The sequence below is a fragment of the Mesoplodon mirus genome (assembly GCF_964341445.2).
Source record: "Mesoplodon mirus genome assembly, chromosome: 5".
Taxonomy (NCBI): Eukaryota; Metazoa; Chordata; class Mammalia; order Artiodactyla; family Ziphiidae; genus Mesoplodon; species Mesoplodon mirus.
The window spans coordinates 134869187-134895541 of NC_138980.1; the positions used below are offsets into that span (position 1 = coordinate 134869187).

The 26355-nt window shown below is 36.0% G+C and overlaps 1 protein-coding gene across 2 annotated transcripts in view; it reads right to left on the reverse strand.

The window, feature by feature from the left end:
• Positions 1-2728: 2728 nt before the first annotated feature.
• IPO11 (importin 11) overlaps positions 2729-26355 on the reverse strand; it is a 204142-nt gene continuing 180515 nt past the window's right edge. Inside the window, exon 30 of one of the 2 annotated variants that reach the window (XM_082621272.1) lies at positions 2729-4158. In XM_082621272.1, the coding sequence (XP_082477398.1) occupies positions 3994-4158 (165 nt within the window). In that variant the 3' untranslated portion in view covers positions 2729-3993. The remainder of the gene's footprint in view (positions 4159-26355) is intronic. The other variant, XM_082621271.1, reaches the window with a different exon arrangement.

The following is a 26355-nucleotide window of genomic DNA, read 5'->3' on the forward strand; positions in this document are numbered from 1 at the left end:
GAACACCCCCAAACTCATTCTATGAGGCCACCATCACGCTGATAACAAAACCAGACAAAGATACCATAAAAAAAGAAAATTACAGGCCAATATCACTGATGAATATAGATGCAAAATCCTCAACAAAATACTAGGAATATGAATCCAACAATACATTAAAAGGATCATACACTATGATCAAGTGGGATTTATCCCAGGGATGCAAGGATTTTTCAATATCTGCAAATCAATCAGTGCAATATACCATATCAACAAATTAAAGAATAAAAACCATATGATCATCTCAATAGATGCAGAAAAAGCTTTTGACAAAATTCAGCACCCATTTATGGTAAAAAACTGAAAGCATTTCCTCTAAGATCAGGAACAAGAGAAGGATGTTGACTCTCACCACTATTATTCAACATAGTTTTGGAAGTCCTAGCCATGGCAATCAGAGAAGAAAAAGAAATAAAGGAAATCCAAATTGGAAAAGAAGTAGTAAAACTGTCACTGTTTGCAGATGACATGATACTATACATAGAAAAATCCTAAAGATGCTACCAGAAAACTACTAGAGCTCATCAATGAATTCAGTAAAGTTGCAGGACACAAAATTAACACACAGGAATCTGTTGCATTTCTATACAGTAACAAAAAAAGATCAGAAAGAGAAATTAAAGAAACAATCCCATTTACCATCACATCAAAAAGAATAAAATACCTAGGAAATTAACTTACCTAAGGAGGCAAAAGACCTGTACTCCGAAAACTTTAAGACTCTGGTGAAAGAAATAAAAAATGACAAAAACTGATGGAAAGATATACCATGTTCTTGGATTGGAAGAATCAATATTGTCAAAATGAGTATACTACCCAAGGCAATCTACAGCTTCAATGAAATTCCTATCAAATTACCAATGGAATTTTTCACACAACTAGAACAAAATAATCTTAAAATTTTGTATGGAGACACAAAAGACTCCAAATGGCCAGAGCAATCTTGAGAAAGAAAAACAGAGCTGGAAGAATCAGGCTCCCTGACTTCAGACTATACTAGAAAGCTACAGTCATCAAAACAATACGGTACTGGTACAAAAATAGAAATATAGATCAGTGGAACAAGACAGAAAGCCCAGAAATAAACCCACGCACCTATGGTCAATTAATCTACAACAAAGGAGGCAAGACTATATAATGGAGAAAAGACAGTCTCTTCAATAAATGGTGCTGGGAAAACTGGACAGCTACATGCAAAAAAATAAAATTAGAACAATCTTTAACACCATACACAAAAATAAACTCAAAATGAACTGAAGACCTAAATGTAAGGCTGGACACTATAAAACTCTTAGAGGAAAACATAGGCAGAAAACTCTTTGACATAAATCACAGAAAGATCCTTTTTGACCCACCTCCTAGAGTAATGAAAACAAAAACAAAAATAAACAAATGAGACCTAATTAAACTTAAAAGCTTTTGCACAGCAAAGGAAACCATAAGCAAGACGAAAAGACAATCCTCATAATGGGAGAAAATATTTGCAAATGAAGCAACTGACAAGGGATTAATCTCCAAAATGTACAAACAGCTCACGCAGGTCAATATCAAAGAGACAATCAAACCCAATCGAAAAGTGGGCACAAGACCTAAATAGACTCTTCTCCAAAGAAGACATACAGGTGGCCAAGAGGCACATGAAAAGATGCTCAACTTCATTAAAGAAAAGCAAATCAAAACTATGATGATGTACTACCTCACACTGGTCAGAATGGCCATCATCAAAAAGTCTACACACAATGAATGCTGGAGAGGGTGTGGAGAAAGGGGAACCCTCTTACACTGTTGGTGGGAATGTAAATTGATGCAGCCACTATGGAGAACAGTATGGAGGTGCCTTAAGAAACTAAAAATAGAGCTATCATATGATCCAGCAATCTCACTACTGGGCAAATATCCAGAGAAAAACATGGTTTGAAAGGATACATGCATCCCAATGTTCACTGCAGCACTATTTACATGGAAGCAACCTAAATGTCCATCAACAGATGAATGGATAAAGAAAATGTGGTACATAAATACAATGGAATATTACTCAGCCATTAAAAAGAATGAAATAATGCCATTTGCAGCAACATGGATGGACGTGGAGACTATCAGGTGATAGTCTCCAGTGAAGTAAGTCAGACAAAGACAAATATAATATGGTATTACTTATATGCAGAATTTTAAAAAAAATGTTACTAATGAACTCATTTACAAAACAGAAACAGACTCACAGACTTATAGAACCAACTTATGGTTACCAGGGGGTAAGCGTGGAGGGGAAGGGACAGATTGGGAGTTGGGGATTGACAGGTACACACTGCTATATTTGAAACAGATGACCAACAAGGACCTACTGTATAGCACAGGGAACTCTGCTCAATACTCTGCAATAACCTAAATGGGAAAAGAATTTGAAAACGAATACATACACGTATATGTATAACTGAATCACTTTGCTGTACACCTGAAGCTACCACAACATTGTTAATCAACTCTACTCCAATATAAAATAAAAATTTTAAAAAAAAGAAGTATCATATTAAAGAAGCTTCTGGTCTTTAAATGAAAAGAGAAACTGAAAGGGTAACTAGGATTTGCTACTTGAAGCACTGCCACCTGCTAGGTCAGAGTTAACACCAGAGTATGAAAGAAAACTTCCCTTCAAAATTCACTGGGCAATTTTTATGAACTCATTTTTTGTGAGGCAGGAAAAATAATCAGGCAAGCAAAGGTGAGGTATCTTTGGAAATTTTAATTTGGACCATATTTTCTTTCTTTTGCTTAAAACATCAAATACTTCCATACACTTTGGGTTCCACAACTTACAAAGGGGCAGTGGGTTTCCTGCAGTTACATACTGTACCCAACTTTCTACAGAAAGATCAGACATTTTCCAATCTTGCTTTTGAGTATTTTCTTAAAAATGCTTTAAAGGTTCCTTACAGTCAATGGCAAGTAAAACAAAGTAAGGCTTTATTTTCTCCTTTTTCCCCATTTTTGGTACTGCATGTTGGAGGAATAAGGAAGGAAGACTTGTCACATCAGTGTTGGTACCCTGGGGATCGCTGCTGAGTCCTCCACGTGTATCCGTATCATCGAGGCCCTGATGTACCCTTGCACAGAGGAACCTGAGATGGGTAAGTGCTGATCAGTCTGTCACAGCCATTTCGCAGCACAGGGGGTCTGTGGCTGCTGGTTCCTGTCAGTGCTCACAGGGCTCCTGGCCTCCAGGGGTAACAAAGGAACTAGGATCAAATCACGACCAGAGGTCTCCCACCTAGCACTGCAGTACCACAGGTTCACATCTGCGGGCCTTACAATGTGCATTAAAGACTAAATGTAATTACCGAAAATAACACAAGAAAAAAATCCCATTACTAATTCCCATATCAAATTACTAGAATGAAAATAAAAGCATTTGTCTGATAAAACATGATTTCTATGTCAGATGAAAGCAACTCCCTTGCAAGATAATCTCAGTAATGTATATTTGTCACTATTCATATACTTTTGCCTGGTACACACATTTCTGTAATTGCATCATCTGAACAGGTTTGTCATTTTTTAAACTTGTAGTCTCATTAACTTAAAAAAGGGATAAGGCAGCCAAATTTAACTAATTTTGGTTGCATAAAAACATCTCAGACATTAGCCTTCTTCTTCTCAAGTGTTAAGAGCATATGATTAAAAGGTAACAGTTTCTTCTCTTAACAGGAAACTAAGCAGCTATTGTCAAATCTATCTTTAGTAAACACAGGGCCCTCATAAATATAAAATTAAATTCTTTTGAGGAATAGGTTGGTGATTTTAGGTATACAGGATTTACATTTATTCTCTGAATTTTGTAGTAAAAAAACGTGTGGTCTTCCCATCTTTCTTTCAATACACAAGGGATTTCTCCATCGTCTCAGCAGGCTCTCACAAACAGATGGCAGGCTGGTCATCTCAGCCACAGGTCACGTGCTCTCAGAAGCCCTGCAAAAACTCCTGTAGCTGGGTGACGATCTCGGTGTCCACTGTTTCCATGAGGGACTGGAAGCCTTGCTCTCCCAGCAGCTCCTGCTGGGCCTTGAGCTTCTCGTAGATGAACTGCTGCAGTGACACGGTATGCACAGGGTCCTTCAGGGCCAGCTGCAGGACAGAGAGGAGCCACACTGTGTCAGAGAGGCAAAGCAAGTTCCTCTTACATGTGAGTGACTCAATTCTTTGTAATCTCTTTCACAGCAACAAAATCGCTTCTGCCTCCCTTCTTGCAAGGGATTCTAAAGGAGCCTCATTGTGGAAAAGTTTGTCAAAGAAAATTTCACTCAATTAGTCTAACCTCAGCTCCCTAGGGCCTCCAAGCATAGTCATCTGATTAGCCCAATTTCTCAACAGTTCATCCATGTAAAGAATCAAAACCTGGTGGAAAGTATCCTAAAAGCAACATAACATGCCAAAGAGCACTTAAACACAATTGTCCAGGGTTCCTCATAGGAAGATCAGGTACTTTATTGTGGCAGCTTAGTGAGGCCCTCAGGACTGACAGAGGAAACACTGCCCTATCCTGGATTGCTATGCTACTTATATACATGTATATTCTTCTGGTTAAAAAAGAGAAAGAAAAATAATAAATAAAAATAGATTTTAACAACCCAAACACGTGCTCCTCCTCTTCCATTGGGATATTTGAAAAACAAAAGAAATATAATTAAATAAAAATAACCCATCCATCCACTTCCTAAAGATAACAATCACAAGAGAGAACATTCTGGCCTTTTCTGTGCCTGTGGCATGCACATACATACACATAAATATACAATTAGTTCTGTTCTTTGCACTTATACTACCACACAAAAAATTCTACTCTAACACAGTTTAAGAATTCTAAATCAACTTATGTCATAATTTTTTTGTTATAGACATGTTGAAGTAATCATGGTCTAGATTAAATACAATTTTAACTATAATTTTGCTGAATAACCTTTCACAAACACTGTTCCATGTTACAATCTATACAGGCTTTCCTCTACATTTCAAATTATTTCTTGAGGATATCTACCATTATTTCAGAAGGATTACTAGATTAAAGTGCATAGACAATTTTATGACTCCTGCTATATATCATCAGGTTATTTTTCCTACAGTTTGTACCAACTTCAAAGGTATAAGAGTTTTCAGCTTGTGACACTGTTACCACTGGTATTATCAGTATTTAAATTCCTTAAAATCTAAGAATTGAAAAATAACACAACTTTGCTTTCAGCTATATATTGCTCTCATTATCAACAATGCTGAAAATGTATAAGGTTTTAAGTGCATGAGTTTCTGTGTGAGAAATTCTTCTCTTTCCTTTACTAAGACTCAGTTCTATTCTATGTAGATGAAGCAGCTGAGTCAGATATGCAGTTTGAACAATGTAAGTAGATTTTATTTCTTTTATTTTTTAACATCTTTATTGGAGTATAATTACTTTATAATGGTGTTAGTTTCTGCTTTATAACAAAGTGAATCAGCTATACATATACATATATCCCCTAGATTTTAAAATAATGACCACAAATAGAAAATGTAACTGAGAGGTAGAGACATAGGAGGTATGAATGTGAAATTAAACCCCTTATGTGAACATTCCAGAGTTACAGGATAAATCCAAGGCAGGGGTAATTTCAATACTCATTCTCCTGGAAGATGGATAGGAGAAAGAACAGCAAGAAAAACTGCAGACACAAAGCCCTAAATTCACAAGCCTGAAGATATCATTCTACAAAATGCATAGTAATTGAAGATGAACATTTAAAAATATCTACTCCCTTAAGCAACATGCAATAATGTTCAATATCATTTTAATTAGTAAGCAATAGACCTCTTAGTAAAGAGGATGTGAACTTTGTTGAAATATCAGTCACTAAAACCACCTGCTACAATGTGAGTGAAAAGAAGCTGAGCTTGAAGCTGATGTTCAACAAGTCACTCCCACTACTGAAACAAAGCTTAAGAGTGTGGTTTAAATGCTGTTTCAATTTGCTCTAAGAAACTGTAAACAGTTAACTTATCACATCTCCAGGCTTTAATTTCCAACAAACGAATAAAAAGGAAAAGTATCCCCATACTAAACCCCACCAGCTATGGCATAACACGACATTGGTATATTTTTTTAAAAGTGTATTGATAAGGCACTAGAAGATTAAAAGTATTTCTCTGTTTTGTAAGAAGAGTTGTGGAGGGAAGAAGGAATTAAAAAAAACATACAGAATCTCCAATTACATACCTTACAAGATCTTAAAAAAAAAAAAAACAACACACACACTACTTTTAGTGAAAAAAACTACACGTTCACAAATAAATGTCTGTTTTGGCTTCTGGCAGACATTCCTTAATCATGGTTATTAATACCTTCTTTTGAAGAAATATATAAAACAGACTGACCAAATGATTCCCTAGAGAAGAATTATCATTGCACATGCACTAAAAATCCAGATATCATTTCTTTGAATGCAATAATGCCTATAGGCACTAGAATTAAGAGACCCTGAAGTCACTAACAACATTTTCAAAACTAATACTTTTATGCAAATAATGGCCACCTAACATAATGAACTTAATTATCTGATTTAATGTGAAAAAATACAGAATGCCTAGCATGTTTATTAGGTGGTATGTTCTTGATAAAATAATTAGTTTTCTAACATAATAAGTAAACTGTAAACAGGAAGATGTTGGACATTATATATAAACAAACATAAGAAGACTCTAAAAGATGGAGAGAAGAAGGCAGCACAGCACCCAAGGAACAAGATGGTGTTGAGGGCCCTTTCTTCTTGCCTCATAAATTCCAGATTTGGGGCTGAAGAAGCCAGCAACCTGGAAACACCAATGAGCACATACTAAAAAAGCTAAAACAAATAGCCTACTCTCTAGCCAAAGGACCAGGAAAGGGACCACAAAGCAAGACAAAAAACTTTTAGACAATAATTGCTCTACTTCAGCCAAACACCACAGAATAAACTGTGGCCCCAGTCCCACTGAGCTATTAGAAGGATTCAACCCACCTCCCATGTCTGTGGAGGTCCTTGGGGATCTTGAACTCTCCCCTTCCTCACCCAGGGAGGTATCAGTGGAGGCTTAGTGGGGAACATGGCCTCTTCCCCTACCTGGCAGTAACAAAAGTGGTACATCCACTTCTTCTGCCAGAGCAGTATCAGAAGCAGCCAGCTAAAACAGATTTAAATAAGATGCAGAGTCTCATAACACAATACCCAAAATGCCCAGGTTTCAATAGAAATACTCACAATACCAACCAAAAGGACAGGGCATGGGCAAAAGGGAAGTGGATTTAATTGTAAAAGGGCAACTGAGAGGGCTTGTGCTGATAGAAATGTTCTATATCTTGGCTCATTAACGTCAATATTCTGGTTGTGAAGTCACAGTTTCGCAAATGTTATCACTGGAGGACATGGACAGCAACAGTTTATAAACCAGAGAGATCATTAATGTGGCAGCCTCAACCACCAAGAATACACTGGGAGGCAAGGAATTAACTTCTGAAGGTGAATGACCAAAATAGTTTGACACCTATATGCCCAAATTTAAACAAAGTATTCATAGAAGAATCTTACAAAATCAAATTATTTATTCTTCTTTCCCACACATTTCTAACAGGTGTGATTACCTTTGTTTAGCTGCAGGTTTGCTTAGATGCACAAATCTGAGGCGATAAATACCTGCTACAAGGAAAACAAAAGCAGCAATACTGAGGCTCAATTGACAATATGAAAATATTGGGGATAATGGGAAGAAACAGAAAACTATTAAAAAACAGATCCAGACTAGATACAATGTGTGGTATTTTGGATTGAATCCTGCAACTAAGAGATTAGTGGAAAACTGGTGAAATTTAAATAAAGTCTGGAGTTTAGTTAATACTAATATACCAAAATTGGTTTCTTAGCTTTGATAAATGTACAATACTAATGTAAGATGTTGATATTAGGGAAAACTGAGTGAAGGGTGCATGAGAACCCTCTGTACTACCTTTGTAATTTTTCTGTAAACCTAAAACAATTCCAAAATAACAAGGTTATCTATCTTTATGCCAGTACCATACTGTTTTAATTACTGTGGCTTTGTAATATATTTTGAAGTCAGGAAGTGTGATGCCACCAGCTTTGTTCTTTTTCAAGACTGTTTTGGCTGGCTATTCAAGATCTTTTATGGTTCCATATGAATTTTAGAATTGTGTTTTTCATTTCTATAAGAAATGCCATTGGGATTCTGATAGGAATTGCACTGAATTGGTAAACTGCTTTGGGTAGTATGGACATCTTAACAATATTAAGCCTTCCAATCCATGAACATGGATATCTATTCGTTTGTGTCTTTAATTTCTTTCATGAATGTTTTGTAACTTTTCAGTCTACAAGTCTTTCATTTCCTTAGTTAAGTTTATGCCTAAATATTTTATTCTTTTTGATGCTATTGTAAATGGGTTTTCTTAATTTCCTTTTCAGCTAATTATTAGCATACAGAAAACACACCTGATTTTTGTACATTGATGTTGCAACCTGCAACTTTGCTGGATTCATTTATTAGCTCCAGCAGTTTTGTTTTTTTTTTTTTTTTTTTTTTTTTTTGCGGTATGTGGGCCTCTCACTGTTGTGGCCTTCCCATTGCGGAGCACAGGCTCCGGACGTGCAGGCTCAGCGGCCATGGCTCACGGGCCTAGCTGCTCCGTGGCATATGGGATCCTCCCGGACCAGGGCACGAACCCGCATCCCCTGCGTCGGCAGGCGGACTCTCAACCACTGCGCCACAGGGAAGCCCTCCAGCAGTTTCCTTAATGGTGTCATCAGGGTTTTCTATATATAAGATCATGTCATCTGCAAGAGCAGACAATTTTACTTCTACCATTTCAATTTGTATGCCTTTAATTTCTTTTTCTTGCCTAACTGTGTGGCTAGGATTTCCAGTACTATGTTGAACATGCAGGGCAATGGAAATGAATAGAGAGATCAGAAATAAATGCACACATATAGAGTTACCTATAGATCCTCAATAATGGTGCCAAGAATGCACAGTGGGAAAAGGATACTCTCTTCAACAAATTGTGTTGAAAAACTGTATATCCATATGCAAAAGAATGAAACCCTCATCTTACACCACACATAAAAATCTACTCAAAATTAATTAAAGACTTAAACATAAGACCTCAAACTGTAAAACTTTAGAAGAAAACACAGGGGGAAAGATTCATGACAGTGGCCTTGGCAATGATTTCATGGATATGATATCATAACCAAAACACACATGCAACAAAAGCAAAAACAAACAAGGGAAACTATGTCAAACAAAACTTTAAAAAGCTATTTAAAAAAAAGGATTCAGACTAAAAAAGTACATACCTCTGTGGCCACTTGGCTGGGGGACAAGCTGCCCTAGACACCTCAATTAGCTGACACAAATGTTCATTATATATATACAGAATGTCTAAGCAGCAAGACTTGCAAGCTCATTTTCAAAATGAGAAAAACTGACAACCCTAAGCTTTGAATGATATCCAAAGCTGATTTTTCTCATGTTAACGGCATCAGTAGATGCCACTAGAATACAGACTTCCAAGTTCTTGGTTTGTTCTCTTTCTGTTGCTTCCATATGCCTAACCCCCATTCTTGCCCTTCAAGAAAGCACATGATTATTTAAGAAATATTTCCTTTAAAATGGTTATGATAACATTAGGAACCTTATAACAGGTTTCAGTTATTAGCAGAAGATAAATAGCTAGAATTCCTGACTCCAGGGTTATGCTTAATAAATGAAGTGCTAAATAACCTTACTTCAAAAGTACATACATTGGATTTTAATAAGCAAGTCCGGTATTCCCTGCTTCTGAAATTATTACTTGAAGACAGAACGGTTCTGTATGGTTCTGTACAGTTCAGAATGGTTGAACTGTATATGAGGTCCTTCTGTTGGTAACTATATAGCCTTCTGACCTACAACAATTGACCCATAGGTGTTTAATCTTTAAAGCTGGTATAAGATTTTTAGCTCCTGAGGTGCTACTTACGAAGATGTATATTTCTTCTTCTTTGAGATTTTTATTCCTTCAAACTAAAATATATTTCACTGCATTAATCTTCAATTTCACCCAGCAGATATTCAGTAAAGCTGAATCTTTTATTTTTCTTAGGTTATGGGGCATATTGTGTAACTGCTCACTTTTCAAGTCTCCATACAACCTATGATAATTTTCAGAAATTATTTACTGTAACATTTTTTCATATGATATTTTGCTAAAGAGAAGAAGTTTCCTACCTTAGAAAAATACAGAAGATCTTGTTTAAAATAATATACTTTCTATGAAACCTGGTAGATTATGTATAAAAACACTAGCTACGCAGCAGGCCAAAAATATTAAAGAAAAATTTGCTTATAACAATGTATAACCATGTGGTCTTCAAAAATTCCGTAGTTTGATGAAAATATCTTTTGTTTAAAATTATCTTCTTTTTTGACCTCTGATTGTTTCACCATAGGTAACTCAATTTCTAAAATATATCTAAAACGTCTAAATTTCTTGGAATCTTTTAGGATATAAACGCTTTTAATTTGGTGGCTTAACAAAGAGTTTGAGGCCTGCAGATGGCAACCAGAACCCACCTCATTAATAGGGCTTGGCAATGCAAATTTAGTCACTAATTACACCAAGTGTGAAACCCAAATTCCAAGGGAGCCACCTGAGATTTTTACTTTATTCTATTTTTAAATGTATTTTTATTTTAATCACTGTTGTGGCTGTTCCCTGAGGAATTTAAACTACAATTTCTATCTGATGAGCTTGTAAGTAAAGGAACTATTTACACTGCTATGTCTAGAAAGACTGGGACCCAGACTTAATGAGATAAAAATGACATCACACGCCCATCTCAGTGACAAAAACTTAAATTTCAACTTAGTTATTACCTTGTAACCTATGTTTTCTGATACAATTATTATTCTCTCCACCAGTCCTAGACCATTACTACTTGGGTATTTTTACTCTAGTTTCAATTTTTTTCTAGTTATACCTTTCATTGTAGGGTGCATCAACTCTTTGCAAAGTAAGCTTAAGAGAAATGCAAAATTTAAACAATGAGCCCAAGTATTTATTTCAAGTCTAGCTCTGAGGAACAGAACATCTGCTTATTTCTTCACATTTGTCTCAGTATGGAACGTTCTTCATGAGAGCAATGAAATAGAAATCAAAATATTATATTTATATTTACTAAACTCCAAACACAAGCAAGGCATGTGCTAGACACAGGCTAGGTCCTTCACCTATAATATTTCATTTAAAACTCACTATAAGGAATCTTAAGGAGGCAAGGGAGCCTTCAGCAAGTTAACCAAAAATCCTTAAAGAACAGTGGTTCTCACCCTTGGCAGCGCACTGGGAATCGTTTGTGAAACTTTTAAAAATGATGACATCTAAGTCTTACTTCTACAAATTCTGATTTAACTGGCTTCAGGCACCAGGATTTTAAAAAGCTCTCTAGGTAATTCTGATGCACATCTAAGTGTTACAGAAAAATTTGGAAAAACCAGCTTTGAGGACTAAGGTCTCAAGTGAACCTAAAAAAACCTCTATATTTTTACATTTAGTAAAATAAAAGAATACAGGTAATAGACTAAATAAAACATATGAAACTTAATTCCCATTTACCACCATCGATTTCTAGAAACTCTTCAGGGCTTCCTTTCTCCTTTAGTTTCAGTGAGGCATTTTTAAATTCCTTTTGCTTTACTGTATGCATACTAGGCAATGTCAGCGTCTTTTTTTTCTCAGTCTGATTCCTCCACCATCCCAAAGTTTAATGCCCTTTGACGTTTGGTTTTTGACTCTAGAATTCACTATCCAGTGGTATGTTTGTGTTTAGTTTTAAAAAGTTATTTTTTAACATGTTAAAAGCTTACTATTATTCTATTCCTATTTCAATAGAAGCTTTGCCAGGGATAAATGGTGAATTTAATGCTAGATTCAATTTGCTAAGGGTAATTTATATTTTTGCATCTATTTTTATAAATCTAAAAATTTACTGTTTTTCTTTTTTCTGTTTCATTCTTTTCCTGACAATTCCCACAGCTTTCTAGGTTTTAGAATAGTTCAACTAGCACAGCATTACCTGTTCCTTAAATTTTGATACTACAAAAGGAAGGAAGAAAGAAAAGAATGAAGGAAAAAAGGGAGAAAGAAGGAGAAGAAAATGGGGGAGGGAGAGAGAGAAGGAAAGCTGCTGCTAAAAGGATGTCATTAGAAAAGTTAAATGCATTAAACTGCTTATTTTAATTGATAGTACATTCCAATAAAACCACTTGTAAAATGAGCATATAAATGTTACTGAGTACTGGGGGAGGGTGTTTTATTGTTCTTTTTTTTGAGGAGTGGGGAGGCAATTTAAAACATTTCTTCCATGGCTATTATACATCTATTTCTACCTGGTCCTAAGTTTTTTGGGTTTTGTACTTTTTTTTTACATTTTACTTAAAAATTGTCCATTCTGACAAGATTTTCCATTGATTAGCCAAGAGCTGCATGTATAACTCCTGAAGTTATATGTGTCTTTATCTCTAATACTGATATTTATATTCACTCCCCCACCCCTTGATTGTGGCTCACCAGAGTAGCAGCTCATGGAGATCAGGTGGGCAATGGAGTTCTTTTTTAAGCTCAGGTCCATCCCACAGTGGGACCAGTGGGTTGCCCATCTTGTGGCTATTTCCCAGTTCCAGAATGTATAATTGGAACACTCATACTTAGCATCTGGAAGAATCCCCATATTGGGTTCTAGGTTTCCTAAGGTTGACTTTTGCTTTTTACTCACAACTTGAAATGAGTTTTGGGTTGATTTATTTTCATTCTTTCTTGTTTGGTAATAAAATTACTTAAGGCTATGTATAATTTAGTTGTACCCACATGTTTTTATGTGTAAAAATCTCAGTGGAGTATGTCACCTAATTAAAAATTGCAAGCTTCCTCTTTAAGATATCATTTTAAAAACTTTATGTGACCAATATTTTTCTCAACAATTGCTTAATTTCGGGTTTCACTTCATTGCAGTCAGAGAATATGACCTGCACTATTTCTACTCTGAAAAACTGGAGGTATTTTTGTAAACCTCGAATATGCTCTTTTTTAAATGTTTTATGAACATTTTAAAAAAATGTATGTTCTATTTATAGGGTAGAATTTTTATTTACAGCTACTAAATTAACTTTACTGATTATATTATTCAGATTTGTCACTACACAACCACTAGAAGATCCTCTTAGGTTCAACTTAACATACATAGGATCACAAGACTACTATAGGCTATCCTTAGCATCGGTTTACTCAGAAGGCCATGGGGATGACATGATATCGCAAAATGGAAATGTGTAGAAAGATAAATTTTGCACCAATAAAAATGTTATGATAATAGGTGTATTTTTAGAACCCTGTAAAAATACGCTGCCTTTTCAAATGACCGTTTTCATGTTTTATGAAAGCATTTCTACTATAAACCAATTTTAGCAATAAATTAAGCTAAATTTACTGTGTAAATTAAGGACTATCTCCATTCAATTTCCAGCAACAGAGTTATCTCTTTACATTAAAAAAAATCAATTCTAATACATAACTAAATTAATAAATAAGAGGAAGATGCCCTCCTTCCAGTCATCTTAACATCAGAGTAAAATGACTATATAACAAATGACTATATAACAAAGTGTAACAGAATACTGAATTTAATAACATCAATGTTATTAAATTAGAACGGCCTGCTAGATATCTAAATATGTTACCACTTAGCAATGCCTCTGATTCTACTTCCTACTCAAAGATATTATTAATATTCATGTTTGTCCAATCTATGACGTAATATACTATAAAACCAAATATGTGCCATAATACATTGATCCAATTATATGTAGTTTCCAGGTGATACAGAGAATGGAAAAGATTTATAAACAGAAACAGTGAAGAAAACTCAGATGAGATTTTCTATTTGCAATCTAAATGCTATCTTTGGATATGCTCAGTTTTCTGAATATCATTTATTTCTGTGTATAACCTTATTAAAGGGACTGAGAACATCAGAGTGAGCCATCTATAGGCAACACCAGCTCCCTTCTCTCTGCTTATTGCTCCAACTGCTTCTATGGTTCCAGGGAGTGAGATCACTGAGCAAATATTACAAGAATCTCTACTTTCCTGATAAGATGCTCTACAAGGTCAAGCTATCAGGTAAAGGATCAAGTGTAAGTGCTATAAACAGGAAATTCCAAAAGAGAACTTTTAAAGCCAAGAACGTTTAATAAGGAGCCAGTCAGCGCCCTCAATCTACTTCAAAAACTGGGATTATCATTTATCAAATTGTAAACCATCAATAATTTATAAAAATGACAGAATATGATGGGAATGAAAACTTCCCATTCTGACCATCTGCTGATATAGCAAAATTGTTAGAGAATTTACAGTATTTTAAGACCTGCATTAATTCACTATTTCTGTGAAGGGAAAAACTGTTCTGTGGCTGTTTAAACTACATTTGCTGGAGTACCTGAAATGATCTCATACATGATTTAAATTACATTGTGTGTTTATTGTAGTAGGCATGCTTGGCACAAAACAAAGGAATAACTGCACAGCAGTGCCTCCAGAACTGAATTATCTGTGGAAGTCAAGTGGAAAATTCAAAAATCAGCAACACTATGATTAACAAAGATGTAACACTATGATAAGTTTTTAGAAAACAACACAATTCAAGCATTTCAAAGTGTCTGTCCCACTATTACCTTTTAATGTTGGAGTTTAAGTCTCAGAGAACCAAGCCTATCGACATTTGTTTACATAAAAACAGTAATCACAACCAGAATATCTACAATACTCATCGGATTTAAGACCATAAATGATCTTGTACCAGTCTCTGAGAATTACGCTTGTTCTTTATTCAAGGAATAAATTCATAGTGAAATGAAACAGGTAGAGTTTTAGAAGGAATTCATCAACACCTAGTTACCAAAGGCCAGATCTTTCCTGAAAAAAGGTCACCCAAATCTCCAGCTCATATTAACTGTTGACTTATACACGTTTAAGAAATTTGCTACCACTAGCATCTAATTCAATGAAAAGTTACTGAGAATCCATCTTGTACCATTCTACATCCACACCCTGTATGTAAAACGTGTTTGGGAGGTAGGGTGGAATTAAGGTAACAGGAAAATTAGTGGTGTGATAAATTTTTATATTAAATGGTAAAAAGCTGCTGCATAAAATATCCTTTGGAATGAGGCAGCACTGTGTGTATGTGTGATGAAGGGAGGAGATAAAGAGAGAAGATGGGGGAGGTGAAGAGGGTGCCGGCAGACAACAAAGAGAAGATATTTCTCTCAGGTATCCAGGTCAGAAGAAAGCTAGCTGGTTATGTGGTACATCCAATGGCATCGGTATTCACTGGGTGGAAGCAGTTAATCTGTAGTTAAATGAATGGCGTAGGAAATGAATGGAGTAGGAAAACACTGTCAAGTTCTCTTAGCAAGCATAACATTGCAAGCCTCTCCCCAACTGTATGGCTAAGCACAATCTCAAACCTTTTCTTACCAAAAGTTTTCTGCTCTCTTTTTTCATTTACTGAGAAACTTTTTAAAAAGCCATCAGATGGGGCCTCCCTGGTGGCGCAGTGGTTGAGAGTCCGCCTGCCGATGCAGGGGATACGGGTTCGTGCCCCGGTCTGGGAGGATCCCATATGCCGCGGAGCGGCTGGGCCCGTGAGCCATGGCCGCTGAGCCTGCGCATCCGGAGCCTGTGCTCCGCAACGGGAGAGGCCACAACAGTGAGAGGCCCGCGTACGGAAAAAAAAAAAAAAAAAAAAAAAAAAAAAAAAAAAAAAAGCCATCAGATGGTAAATTTCTTTTAAAATACATATATTGGGTTGGCCAAAAAGTTCGTTCGGGTTTTTCCAAACGAACTTTTTCGCCATCCCAATACATCTGGTCTACAATGAAAATAAAGGAGAATAGGATTTGCATGAGAAACACTGGCGTGTTAACCAACTTAGTTAGAATATATAGGTATTCTGTAAAATAGCCAATAAGTGATTTTTTCCCCAAATAATTGAGTTTTACAACAACAACAACAAAATGACAAAGTGAAAAGATCCCCTTTTATTTAGAGAAGCTCTTGACAGGATGCATTATAGTTTTTTTGAGTAGAACACAATTTTGTTTATAAAAGACAAAACCATTTATAGCATGCACTTATAGCTGTTCAGTTAAAAGAAAATCTGTGGATTTTTGGTGCAGTGGGCCCCACAGGTGGCAGCCTGTCAGGGATGATAAAAGGTAAGGGCTAATGGAGAGGCTGCATGGTTAATAGTTCTGGAGCTTACGGAAATGAACAAAGGAAACAAAGAAGAGAGCCTATAGTTTGACAATCAGTCACATTACATAATGGCCATTTTCTTAAAGAAAAAAAATGAACATCTATAAAATTCATATGTAAAGTATGCTAAGGAATTATGAGACAAATATCTATACAGATAACTTTAGTTCAAAGGAAAGGGAAGAGTTATTAATAAGCAAGGCCTTCTACCCATGAAATGTGAAATGTAACAATGAAAATGTGGACATATTTCTGGAATTCAGGGTTTATACCCTAATTCACAAAATTCAAATGGTACCTGAAGTTTCATGGTCCACTGTCATTTATGCAGTCATAGCAGATGAATAAGCAAATTCGTGGTAGAATATGGTTGTACAACAATCTCCTACAATACAAATCTCACCAGGTCACTCCTTTGATGACAACTTTTTAACGGCTCCCTATTCCCACCAAATAAAATCCAAATTCCTAGCTTTCTATGGCTGCTGTAACAACCACAAATTTATTACCTTCTGGTTCTGTATATTAGAAGGCCAGAACAGTCTCACCGGGCTAAAATCAAGGTGTGTCAGCAGGGCTACCTCCCTTTCTGAAGGCTCCAGGGGAGAATCTGTTTTCTTGGCTCTTCCAGATCTAGAAGGTTTCTTCCTCCATCTTCAAAGCAATAGCAGGTTGAGTCTTTCTGACACTGCATCATTCTGACCCTCTCCCTTCTGCCTCCTTCTTCACTTTCTTTTTTTTTGCGGTACATGGGCCTCTCACTCTTGTGGCCTCTCCCGTTGCAGAGCACAGGCTCCGGACGCGCAGGCTCAGCGGCCATGGCTCACGGGCCTAGCCGCTCCCCAGCATGTGGGATCTTCCCGGACCAGGGCACGAACCCGCGTCCCCTGCATTGGCAGGCGGACTCTCAACCACTGCGCCACCAGGGAAGCCCTCCCTCTTCACTTTTAAGGACTCTTGTGATTACATTTGGCCCACCTGGATAATCTCCCTTATGATCAGCTGATTAGCAACCTTAATTCCACTTTGCTGTGTAACAAAACATAGTCATAGATGATACAACATATTCACAGGCTCCAGGGACTAACTAGGACATGGATATGCCTGAAGATGAGAAAGAGATTATTCTGCCTACCACACTTATCATATGGTATACCAGGCCCTCTACAACCCACCTTTTTATTGACACACAGTAAGCAGCTAAATAAATGTCTGAGTGACATTCCTGCCACTACCCACAGTGCAGTGAAATAAAACAAAGAATTACTTGTCCTGAGTATTACAGGATGTTTAGCAGCATCCTTGGCTCCTACCCACTAAATGCCAGTAGCACTTCTCTGGCCTTGTGACAATAAAAAATGTCTTTCAGACAATGCTGTAAGTCCCCTGGGGGGGAGGGCAAAATTACACTCAGTTGAGAACCACTATTAAACAAGGATCTACTGTTTGTACGTAAAAGTAAATGTAAACCTACTTAATTCACACAGTGACATAAAGCCATTTTGACTAGGGTTAAGAAAGTCATCAGTTTCTTCATTTCTTCCAGCTCAGTAAGAAAGTGTGGGGAAGAAATTAATTCTGGTTTAAGTTAAAAGAAAGTTATAACTAACACCTGGATAGTTTCTATAACAAAATCTTTCCTCTTTTATATCTGTTTTTATTTTAAAGTAATTTATTTCAAGGTGACAGTTCCTGAAAAATCCAATGACTTATTAATATGATCTTCACAGAAAAAAGTACAAAATTGTGCAAAGCTGTTTTAAATCATTTCACTTTGCTAGGGTTTATGTAAAAATGAATTAGAGTGGCTAGGATATAATGAAATCCATATCATTTAATTTGTAAATTCTTTAGTTAACAAATCCTCTTTCATCAGAAGTGATATTTTATTTGTGAACATATCACTTTATACAGGAGAATTAGATCATTTTAATTGTTTTAAATTAATATAAATGGACATGTTCTTTCTCATATTTTCTTCATCTGACTCTGAATCACGGTAGCACACCCTAGCTTTTGGTATAAGCTATGTCTTTATTCACATCACACAGTTAGGGTGAGACAACAAAGAAGCAATTGCTTTCAATGCACTGCTCAAAAGAACTAGCTGGAGTATGTATGTATGTATATATGTTTGTATTAGACTGATCTAAGGAATATTCTAAAAGGAAAATAAATCTGCAATTCTTAGCATCAAAATAGCCAGTCTTATGCCTCTGACTTTCAAACAATACAGTTTTTGCTGTTTTCCAGCATAACTCTTTCCCACTTCAGACCAAGGTAATTAACAATTATTTAGTAAGTGTTCAGTTTACCTTAAAAGTTATATTATGGTGAATTTTCAAGTAAAATATCCTCAGAAACATCATTAATGACTATTAAAACACATTGTTAGGCTACAGTAATTAAAATAGGCAGGGTTACAGACTACAATTTGGAGTCCTGAAATAAATCCATGTTAATCTGGCAACGGAGAATCTGATTGATAAAGGTGGCACTTTAAAACAGTAAAGACAAGACAGGTTACTGATTGATTTTTTGACACAAGCCATATGTGTATGTACGTGCGTGTATGTATTTTTATATTTATATACATAGACATATATATACACAAAAGCTGATGCTCTACTTCACTCCTTTATCACTTAAGGATTTAAATGAAGTAAGCCCATAAAAACACAAGAAATGATTTCTTAAGAGTGGGGTAGCCATTCCAATCACTCCATAAAACCACAAACAACAAAAGAAGAGTTTGAAAACAAAGTCAAAAACCAAAGAAATGCTGTCAAATTAAAGAGATGAAAACAACTACCACGGAAAACTCAATATACAGTGATGATCTCTCAAAGAGCAGTGCAGATCTGGATTGATCATGTCCTCAGAAAATAGCACTTCATCTTTCAGAAAGAGGGTCAAATGAAGTGAAAAGAAAAAAAACCTCACGGATAGTTGTGAGGGGAATCTGAGAAGTGAAGCCGAGACAATTTGCAAAACTGTACCAGGACTCACAAAACAGAAAAACTATCCTAAACCATGATGTGCAAGACAAGCCATCTAAACCCATACTATTTTACCACAGCTCATTTAGATCCACGTATTCCAAGACAAGAAAGCTGACAACTGATCCAATGGCAACTGCATTGAACTCGTGTTAAAGGTAAGACCAATGACTGACCCAGCAAATTGACTGGCTTACAAGTTCTGACCAATCCCTGACAAGACCATTCTGTAACTAAACTCCAGCTCCCTAAATCCTATAAAACTCTTCCTTGATTCATTTACTGTGACACATCCTATGGTTCCCCAATGTGTACATTCTCCCTTGTAGTAACAAGCTAATAAACCTAACTTCGTTCCTAGTTTTAGATAGATATATAGACAGATAGATAAATAGATAATAGATAGGTAGATAGATAGAAACAAAGATGAGAATTAAGGGCTGATTTCTTTAATCTATAAACAGCTTGTTCAGGTTACTGACTGTCGCCTAACAAACTAGTCCAAACTAGGTGGCATAAAATAACAACTATTTTTTAATGTAAATGGAGTCAGTGAAGCCATCTTGGAGTTGGAACCACCTGAAGAGTCACTCACTCATGTGTCTAGCAGTTAATGCTGGTTGTTCTCTGGGACTTCTGCTGAGGAAAGTAAGACCTATGTTCTCCTTGTGGATGCTTGGGTTTCCTTACAGCATGGCAGCTGGCTTCCAAAAATAAGTGTCCCTAGAGAACAAGGTGGAAGCTATATCTAATGATCTAGACTCAGAAGTCATAAAGTACCAGCAAGCCTGACCAGTTTCAACAAAAGGAAATACAGGCCTAACATCTTAATGGGGAAGAATGTCAAAGTCACATTTTAAGAATGGCATACGGAATGGGAGATACTATTATGACCATTCTTGGGAAACATAATCTGTCAGAAAACTCCTATCTAAAAGCAAAAAAACAAACAAATAAAATTTCTAATAGAAAAATATAAACAAGTCATTCATCAAACAAAGGGATATAAACGAGCTACAAGCATCTGAAAAAGACTCAGCCTCACTCATAATTAGAGAAAGTACATTAAACAACAAATTACTGCTTTCTAACTATCGTATTGTCCAGGGTACAGGACAACTCATGTACCACCACTGGGCACATAAATTTAAATTGTTAGTTGTTTTCCTTGAAGTGACGTGCTTACTTCCGAGAAAATGCATGCCGAATGCTCCAGTCTGAATGATCATGTTTATCTTTCAGCTGCTCTTCCACTTCCACATTCAAGTAGTGTTCATGAAAAAGGTTTAATTCAGCTCACAACTCAATCATAAAAGTACTTTTCCTCAAGACCAACCACTGTCAGAGAATATTCCCATTTTGACACAGAAAATATTTAAAAGATGAGCACTCAAGAGTGGAGATATATGAAAATTAATAATTTGTACTATGTCATCAAAGACATTCTTAAATGAAACTGGCTTTAAAAAACAAAAAACTAAGTGTATGGTAGTGGAGAATATGATGACTGCTAGTATAGTTTGCTGTCACTGACCTTATTAATGCTGAAGTGCCAGCAGTTATACCCACCGCTGGGTACCCAACATTGTTTTAGCACCACCAGTACAAATGTTCACACAATGAAAAGGGAAATAATATCTTAGTGTTATTATGAAATCATTATTATTATTATTATTATTATTATGAAACAATAATACCGTTGAAAGGGTTTGGGGAACCCCTTGTTATCTGTGGGCTACACTTTGAGAACTGCTGCACAAGAGATGCATGGGATGGAGATCCATTCAATGGAATGTCATCATGTGCAGCTATTAGAAGAAATAATGCAAATCTAAATTTATGTACAGGAAATATGCTCATGCATTTACTACATTTAAGAGGAATCAAGCAGCAAAACAGAATGTTTAGTGTTTCTAATTTGTGAACTACATATAGATGTTTATATATGTAAACTAAATGTTTGGAAAGATACATATAATGTTAGTAAAGGTTGCCTTGGGGAAAGGGTATTCCACATCATACAATGATTTTGCGATTTTTTAAATTAGTATAGGTTACTTTTATAATTTAAAAAAAGTCTTCAAAATAGGAACTTCCTTACGTAGAACAATTCTTTGAAAAGGCTTCTTAAATTTCCCTTTCCTCAAAAGATAGGCTCCTTATAAAAACACAATTAGCATACTGCTAATTTATTGAGAAAAAGAAAGAAGCAGAAGAGGAAAGCCGGAAGAGAGTAGGAAAACCCATCAAGAAGACAGTCTAAAGTTCACTGGAATGTTACCTAAGTTCTCCCAAACCAGGCCATATTCTTCATCTAAAAATATGAAGACTTTATTTATATTGAGTCAATACCACATTGCCAAAGTCTCCAAGTGAACAGTGGCAAATTACTGAACTCTTCCTGATTAAGGTTTTCAGTAACAATTCAAGTAAATAATGAATAATGAGGCTGCCTATTTTTTTAATACTCAAGAACAATACTGATGTCAGCAAGGAAATAATCTGAGATCTCAACTAAAAGCAAAAACTTAGAAGCCATCACTTTATTTAGTTCCAAGAGCATTTTCAATAGAATTTTCTTTTCTAGTGTCTTTTGATTACTATGATGTAGCCTACTGTGAAAGACCTTAACCTCTTGATCTCAGACTATTTTTTGATTAACATTTTAGCTCCGCCACAGGGAAAAACTGCTATCTCAGGAGGATGCCTGGTTATCAATTTGTGCCTTTATTACATCTCAGTTGGATTATTCAAGTCATTATTTCCTATCCTCTTGGATGGTTTAATGTTACTTGCAATTCCACAGTTTGTAAGAGCTGAATTAACCACTGCAATAGCATATTTCAAGATATGGGGTAAGTTTAACATTGATTTTGAAGTCTCACTTGGTACAGAAAGTTTTGTTCGATCCAACTTTGAAATATTTAGTATTTTTTATATAGCTGGCCTTAGGTATATAAAAAATATACCTAGGATAACCTTTCTTACGTTTTAGCATCACCTAGAAATGAAGATAAGGATATATTAACAGCAGTATAGCAGTCAGTCAAACTTATAGGTAGAATCTAAGCAAAGCATAGATAAAGACAAGTAGATCCTCCCATTTTAAGCAACTGGCTTTGTAATAAGCTAATGGCATTGAATACTTTTAAAGAATATGTATGTATTATTTACCAACATACACAAGAAAATAGGTTCTGTGGGTAGATAAACATGCTAGCAGAGAAAATACTGATTATAAAGATCAATGCTTTGTACATGGTGAGCATTCAAAAATGCATATGGAATGAATACAAAAGAAAAATAGTTCATTTTGAAGATGCTACTCTATTGCCACTGTGTGGAGGTCAAGAGAAGCAGCTGTGTAACTGCAGCAGGTAGAATTATTTGGTACCTGACTAAGAGTCAACAGAGAACTACTTTTAAGAGAATGGTGGACTGGGAGGATTTACACACAATTTTAACAAATTGGGCCTTAAGAGAATCAGAATGGTGAAAATATGTTAAGTGACAACCAAAAATAAGTGACAGCAAGCAAGCAATATAAAAATTTAACCAGTACAACTGCTTTACTTGCAAAATCAGAAGCCATCATTTATAGTCACTATTTTTCAAACTGTTCTTTAATATTAAAGTTTAAGAATTGAGTTTTAAAGCTTTCTAGGAGGCAAAGGAACAAAGACAAATTTTACCTATTTATAATGCTTTTTAAAATTAGATATCAATAAAAACATTCGTAATGAACAATTTAGATCTGATTTTCTTGTTAACAAACCAGCTTCTGAATGGCTTTTTCCTATTATCTATCTACAGACTTTATAGATCACTATGTATCAAAGACTGAAGAAAAAAATGAAAACATCTCAGCAATTCTGAAGGGAAAAAAAAGAATCAGATGGCAGGCCATAAAGTAACAAATGTGAGTACTTCTATGTTAATGATTAAAAAGCATTCAAGCCTATATTTCTATAGTTTCATTCAAGCAGTAGCATAAAGAATATCCAGTAGTATGATAAATGAGAAAAATCTGACAATTAGTATAATAGATTTTCAGGGGCCATCTATGATACTGTTATAGGTTACATAAACAGCCTGTAAATATTTCATATTCTTGTTGAATAAAGAAAAATCAGAAAATGGGATATCTTTCATTGTTATCAAAATTTGAAAATTTTACAAATTAAGCAGGGATTAAATAAAACAATTTTTATTTTCAGTAGTAAAAAGTTGTATCAAAAGATTATTTTAGTAATGTGAAAATAAGAGAAACGATTTTTTTCTTTCAATACTTTAAAAATGCTTCTCTGCTACTGGCTTGCCTGCACTGTTTCCAATGACAAGTTTGCCACTGTCCTTATCTCTTTCCCTCTCTATATAATGTGTCTTTTTCCATTACGCTAGGAGGTGGATCCAAAAAGATATTGCTGTGTTTTATGTCAAAGAGTGTTCTGCCTATGTTTTCCTCTGGGAGTTTTATAGTATCCAGTCTTACATTTAGGTCTTTGATCCATTTTGAGTTTATTTTTGTGTGTGGTGTTGGAGACTGGTCTAATTTCATTCTTTCTTTTTTTTTAATTTATTAATTTTATTTATTAATTTTTGGCTGCACTGGGTCTTCGTTGCTGCATACAGGTTTTCTCTAGTTGTGGTGAGTGGGGGCTACTCTTTGTTGCAGTGCGGTGGCTTCTCTTGTTACAGAGCACGGGCTCTAGGTGCGTGGGCTTCAGTAGTTGTGGCACATGGGCTCAGTAGTTGTGGCTCATAGGCTCTAGAGCACAGGCTCAGTAGTTGTGGCACACGGACTTAGTTGCTCCGCAGCATGTGGGATCTTCCCGGACCAGGGCTCGAACCTGTGTCCCCTGCATTGGCAGGTGGATTCTTAACCACTGTGCCACGAGGGAAGCCCCAATTTCATTCTTTTACATGTAGCTGTCCAGTTTTCCCAGCAACACTTATTGAAGAGACTGTCTTTCTCCATTGTACATTCTTGCCTCCTCTGTTATAGATTAATTGACCATAGGTGTGTGGGTTTATCTCTGGGCTTTCTATCCTGTTCCATTGATCTATATTTCTGTTTTTGTGGCAATGACATACTGTTTTGATTACTGTAGCTTTGTAGTATAGTCCGAAGTCAAGGAGCCTGATTCCCTCAGCTAGTATAGTCATTCTGACAATATTGATTCTTCCAGTCCAAGAACACAGTAAATCTTTCCATTTGTGTCATTTTTTATTTCTTTCACCAGGGTCTTTACAGTTTTCAGAGTACAGGTCCTTTGTCTCCTTAGGTAGGTCAGATTTTCTTTTAAGCTCTGTTTGGCATTATCAGAGCAATACCTAATCTAGGGCTAATTTTGCTCCACTGCCGAGGTAATACAATTCTGAGTCCTCTACCTAATACTCTGTGAATTCTGAGATTTCCACTCTGACATGAGGGACTACTCCCTGCTCTGTGTCAGCTCTGAGTATTGTTCTTGTAACAATCCATTCTGGAGGTTCTTTCTCTGGACTTGGGTAACTTCTGCACTTGTATGTGCTAATCAGTACTCAGGTGAAGACTAAGAGGGGACCCACTGAAGATCCCCAAAATTCTATGTGAGCAGCTTCCTCTTCTCTGGTAACCTGAGACACTCTGGTGTCCTCAGATTTCCAGCTTCCTCTCCTCAAATCAGAGAGATCACTGGGCTCCCTAGGCCACTCCCTGGAAACTGAAGGCAGTAATATGTGGCAATCAGGGGGCTCACAGTGTTTGTTTTTTGTTTCTCAGGGATCATTATCTTTCATATTCTGATCTCCAATATCTTTTTTAAAATGCAGGTGATAAAGGCAGTCAAAACATACAGAAAAGTTGCTACGTAAGTCTAGCAGAGGGCGAGATCATTTCTGTAACTGGGTATGGGTAGGAAAGGTGATCAGTGAGAAGAGAGAGTACCTCATGAGAAAAATGGCAAAAGAGTAAGCTGAGTGGAGAGAAGGAGGATAAAGGGGCTACTCCAGATGGAAGGACTAGTATGAACTCCATAACAAAGACAAGAAAACATAGATATGAACGGAGATAAGTTATCTGGTTTAGGAGACAGCATGGGGAAAAAGGAAGACAAGGCTCAAAAGGTTGGCTGGAATCATACTACAGAGGTCTGTAAAGATTAACGAGTTAAATTCTTATTGCAGTGGTTCTCAACCCTGGTTGTACATCAAAATAATATGTGCCCCTTTAAAGAAATATGTATGCTTGATTCCCAGGCCCAGAAATGTAGTAGGTCTAAAGCAGGGAGGCAAAGGATATGGTTTGTCCAAAGTTAAAAACAGCAGAAAAACAAGAAAATCTAGGTTAAGAGCTGAGAAAGTGATTATGAAAACAAGGATGAATTATGGGGCTCCAGATAAAGGTACAAAACAGATTTACCAGGAGAAAAGAATAGTTAGTGAGGAAGAAGAAGATGTTGTGATGAGAGAGAAATGTCAGAGTTCAGGATTTTGGATGAGATTAGTTCCAAATTAGGATAATTTCAAGATTTAGCATGAGAAATAGAGGGGAAAAATGTAACAGAACTGGGCAAGCTGAGGAAAAGCGAAAAGCTCTAAATTCATAACCAGCGTGACATTTCATGCAAGTTGAATACTAAAGAGTATTTTCAACAATTGTATAATTTACCTTGATTACTCAATGTTATAGGGTAAGGATTCTCAAAAGGCAGTTCAGAAACCACCAATAATAAGATAATGGATTAATCTCATATTATTTGTAAAATAAAAAAGTCTTTTTAACATGCATTTCAAAATACTGATATTGAATTAACAAGGAGACAGTACCTTATTAGTGACAAATACAATTTTGTCTTTCTACTAGTTCTGCTGAGTTTTTTAGAGGTAAATGGGAACAGGCAAAAGAATAATCTTACTGGTTCTCAGTGATCAAAACTGTTCAGGCCTAGGGGCAGGACAGGAATAAAG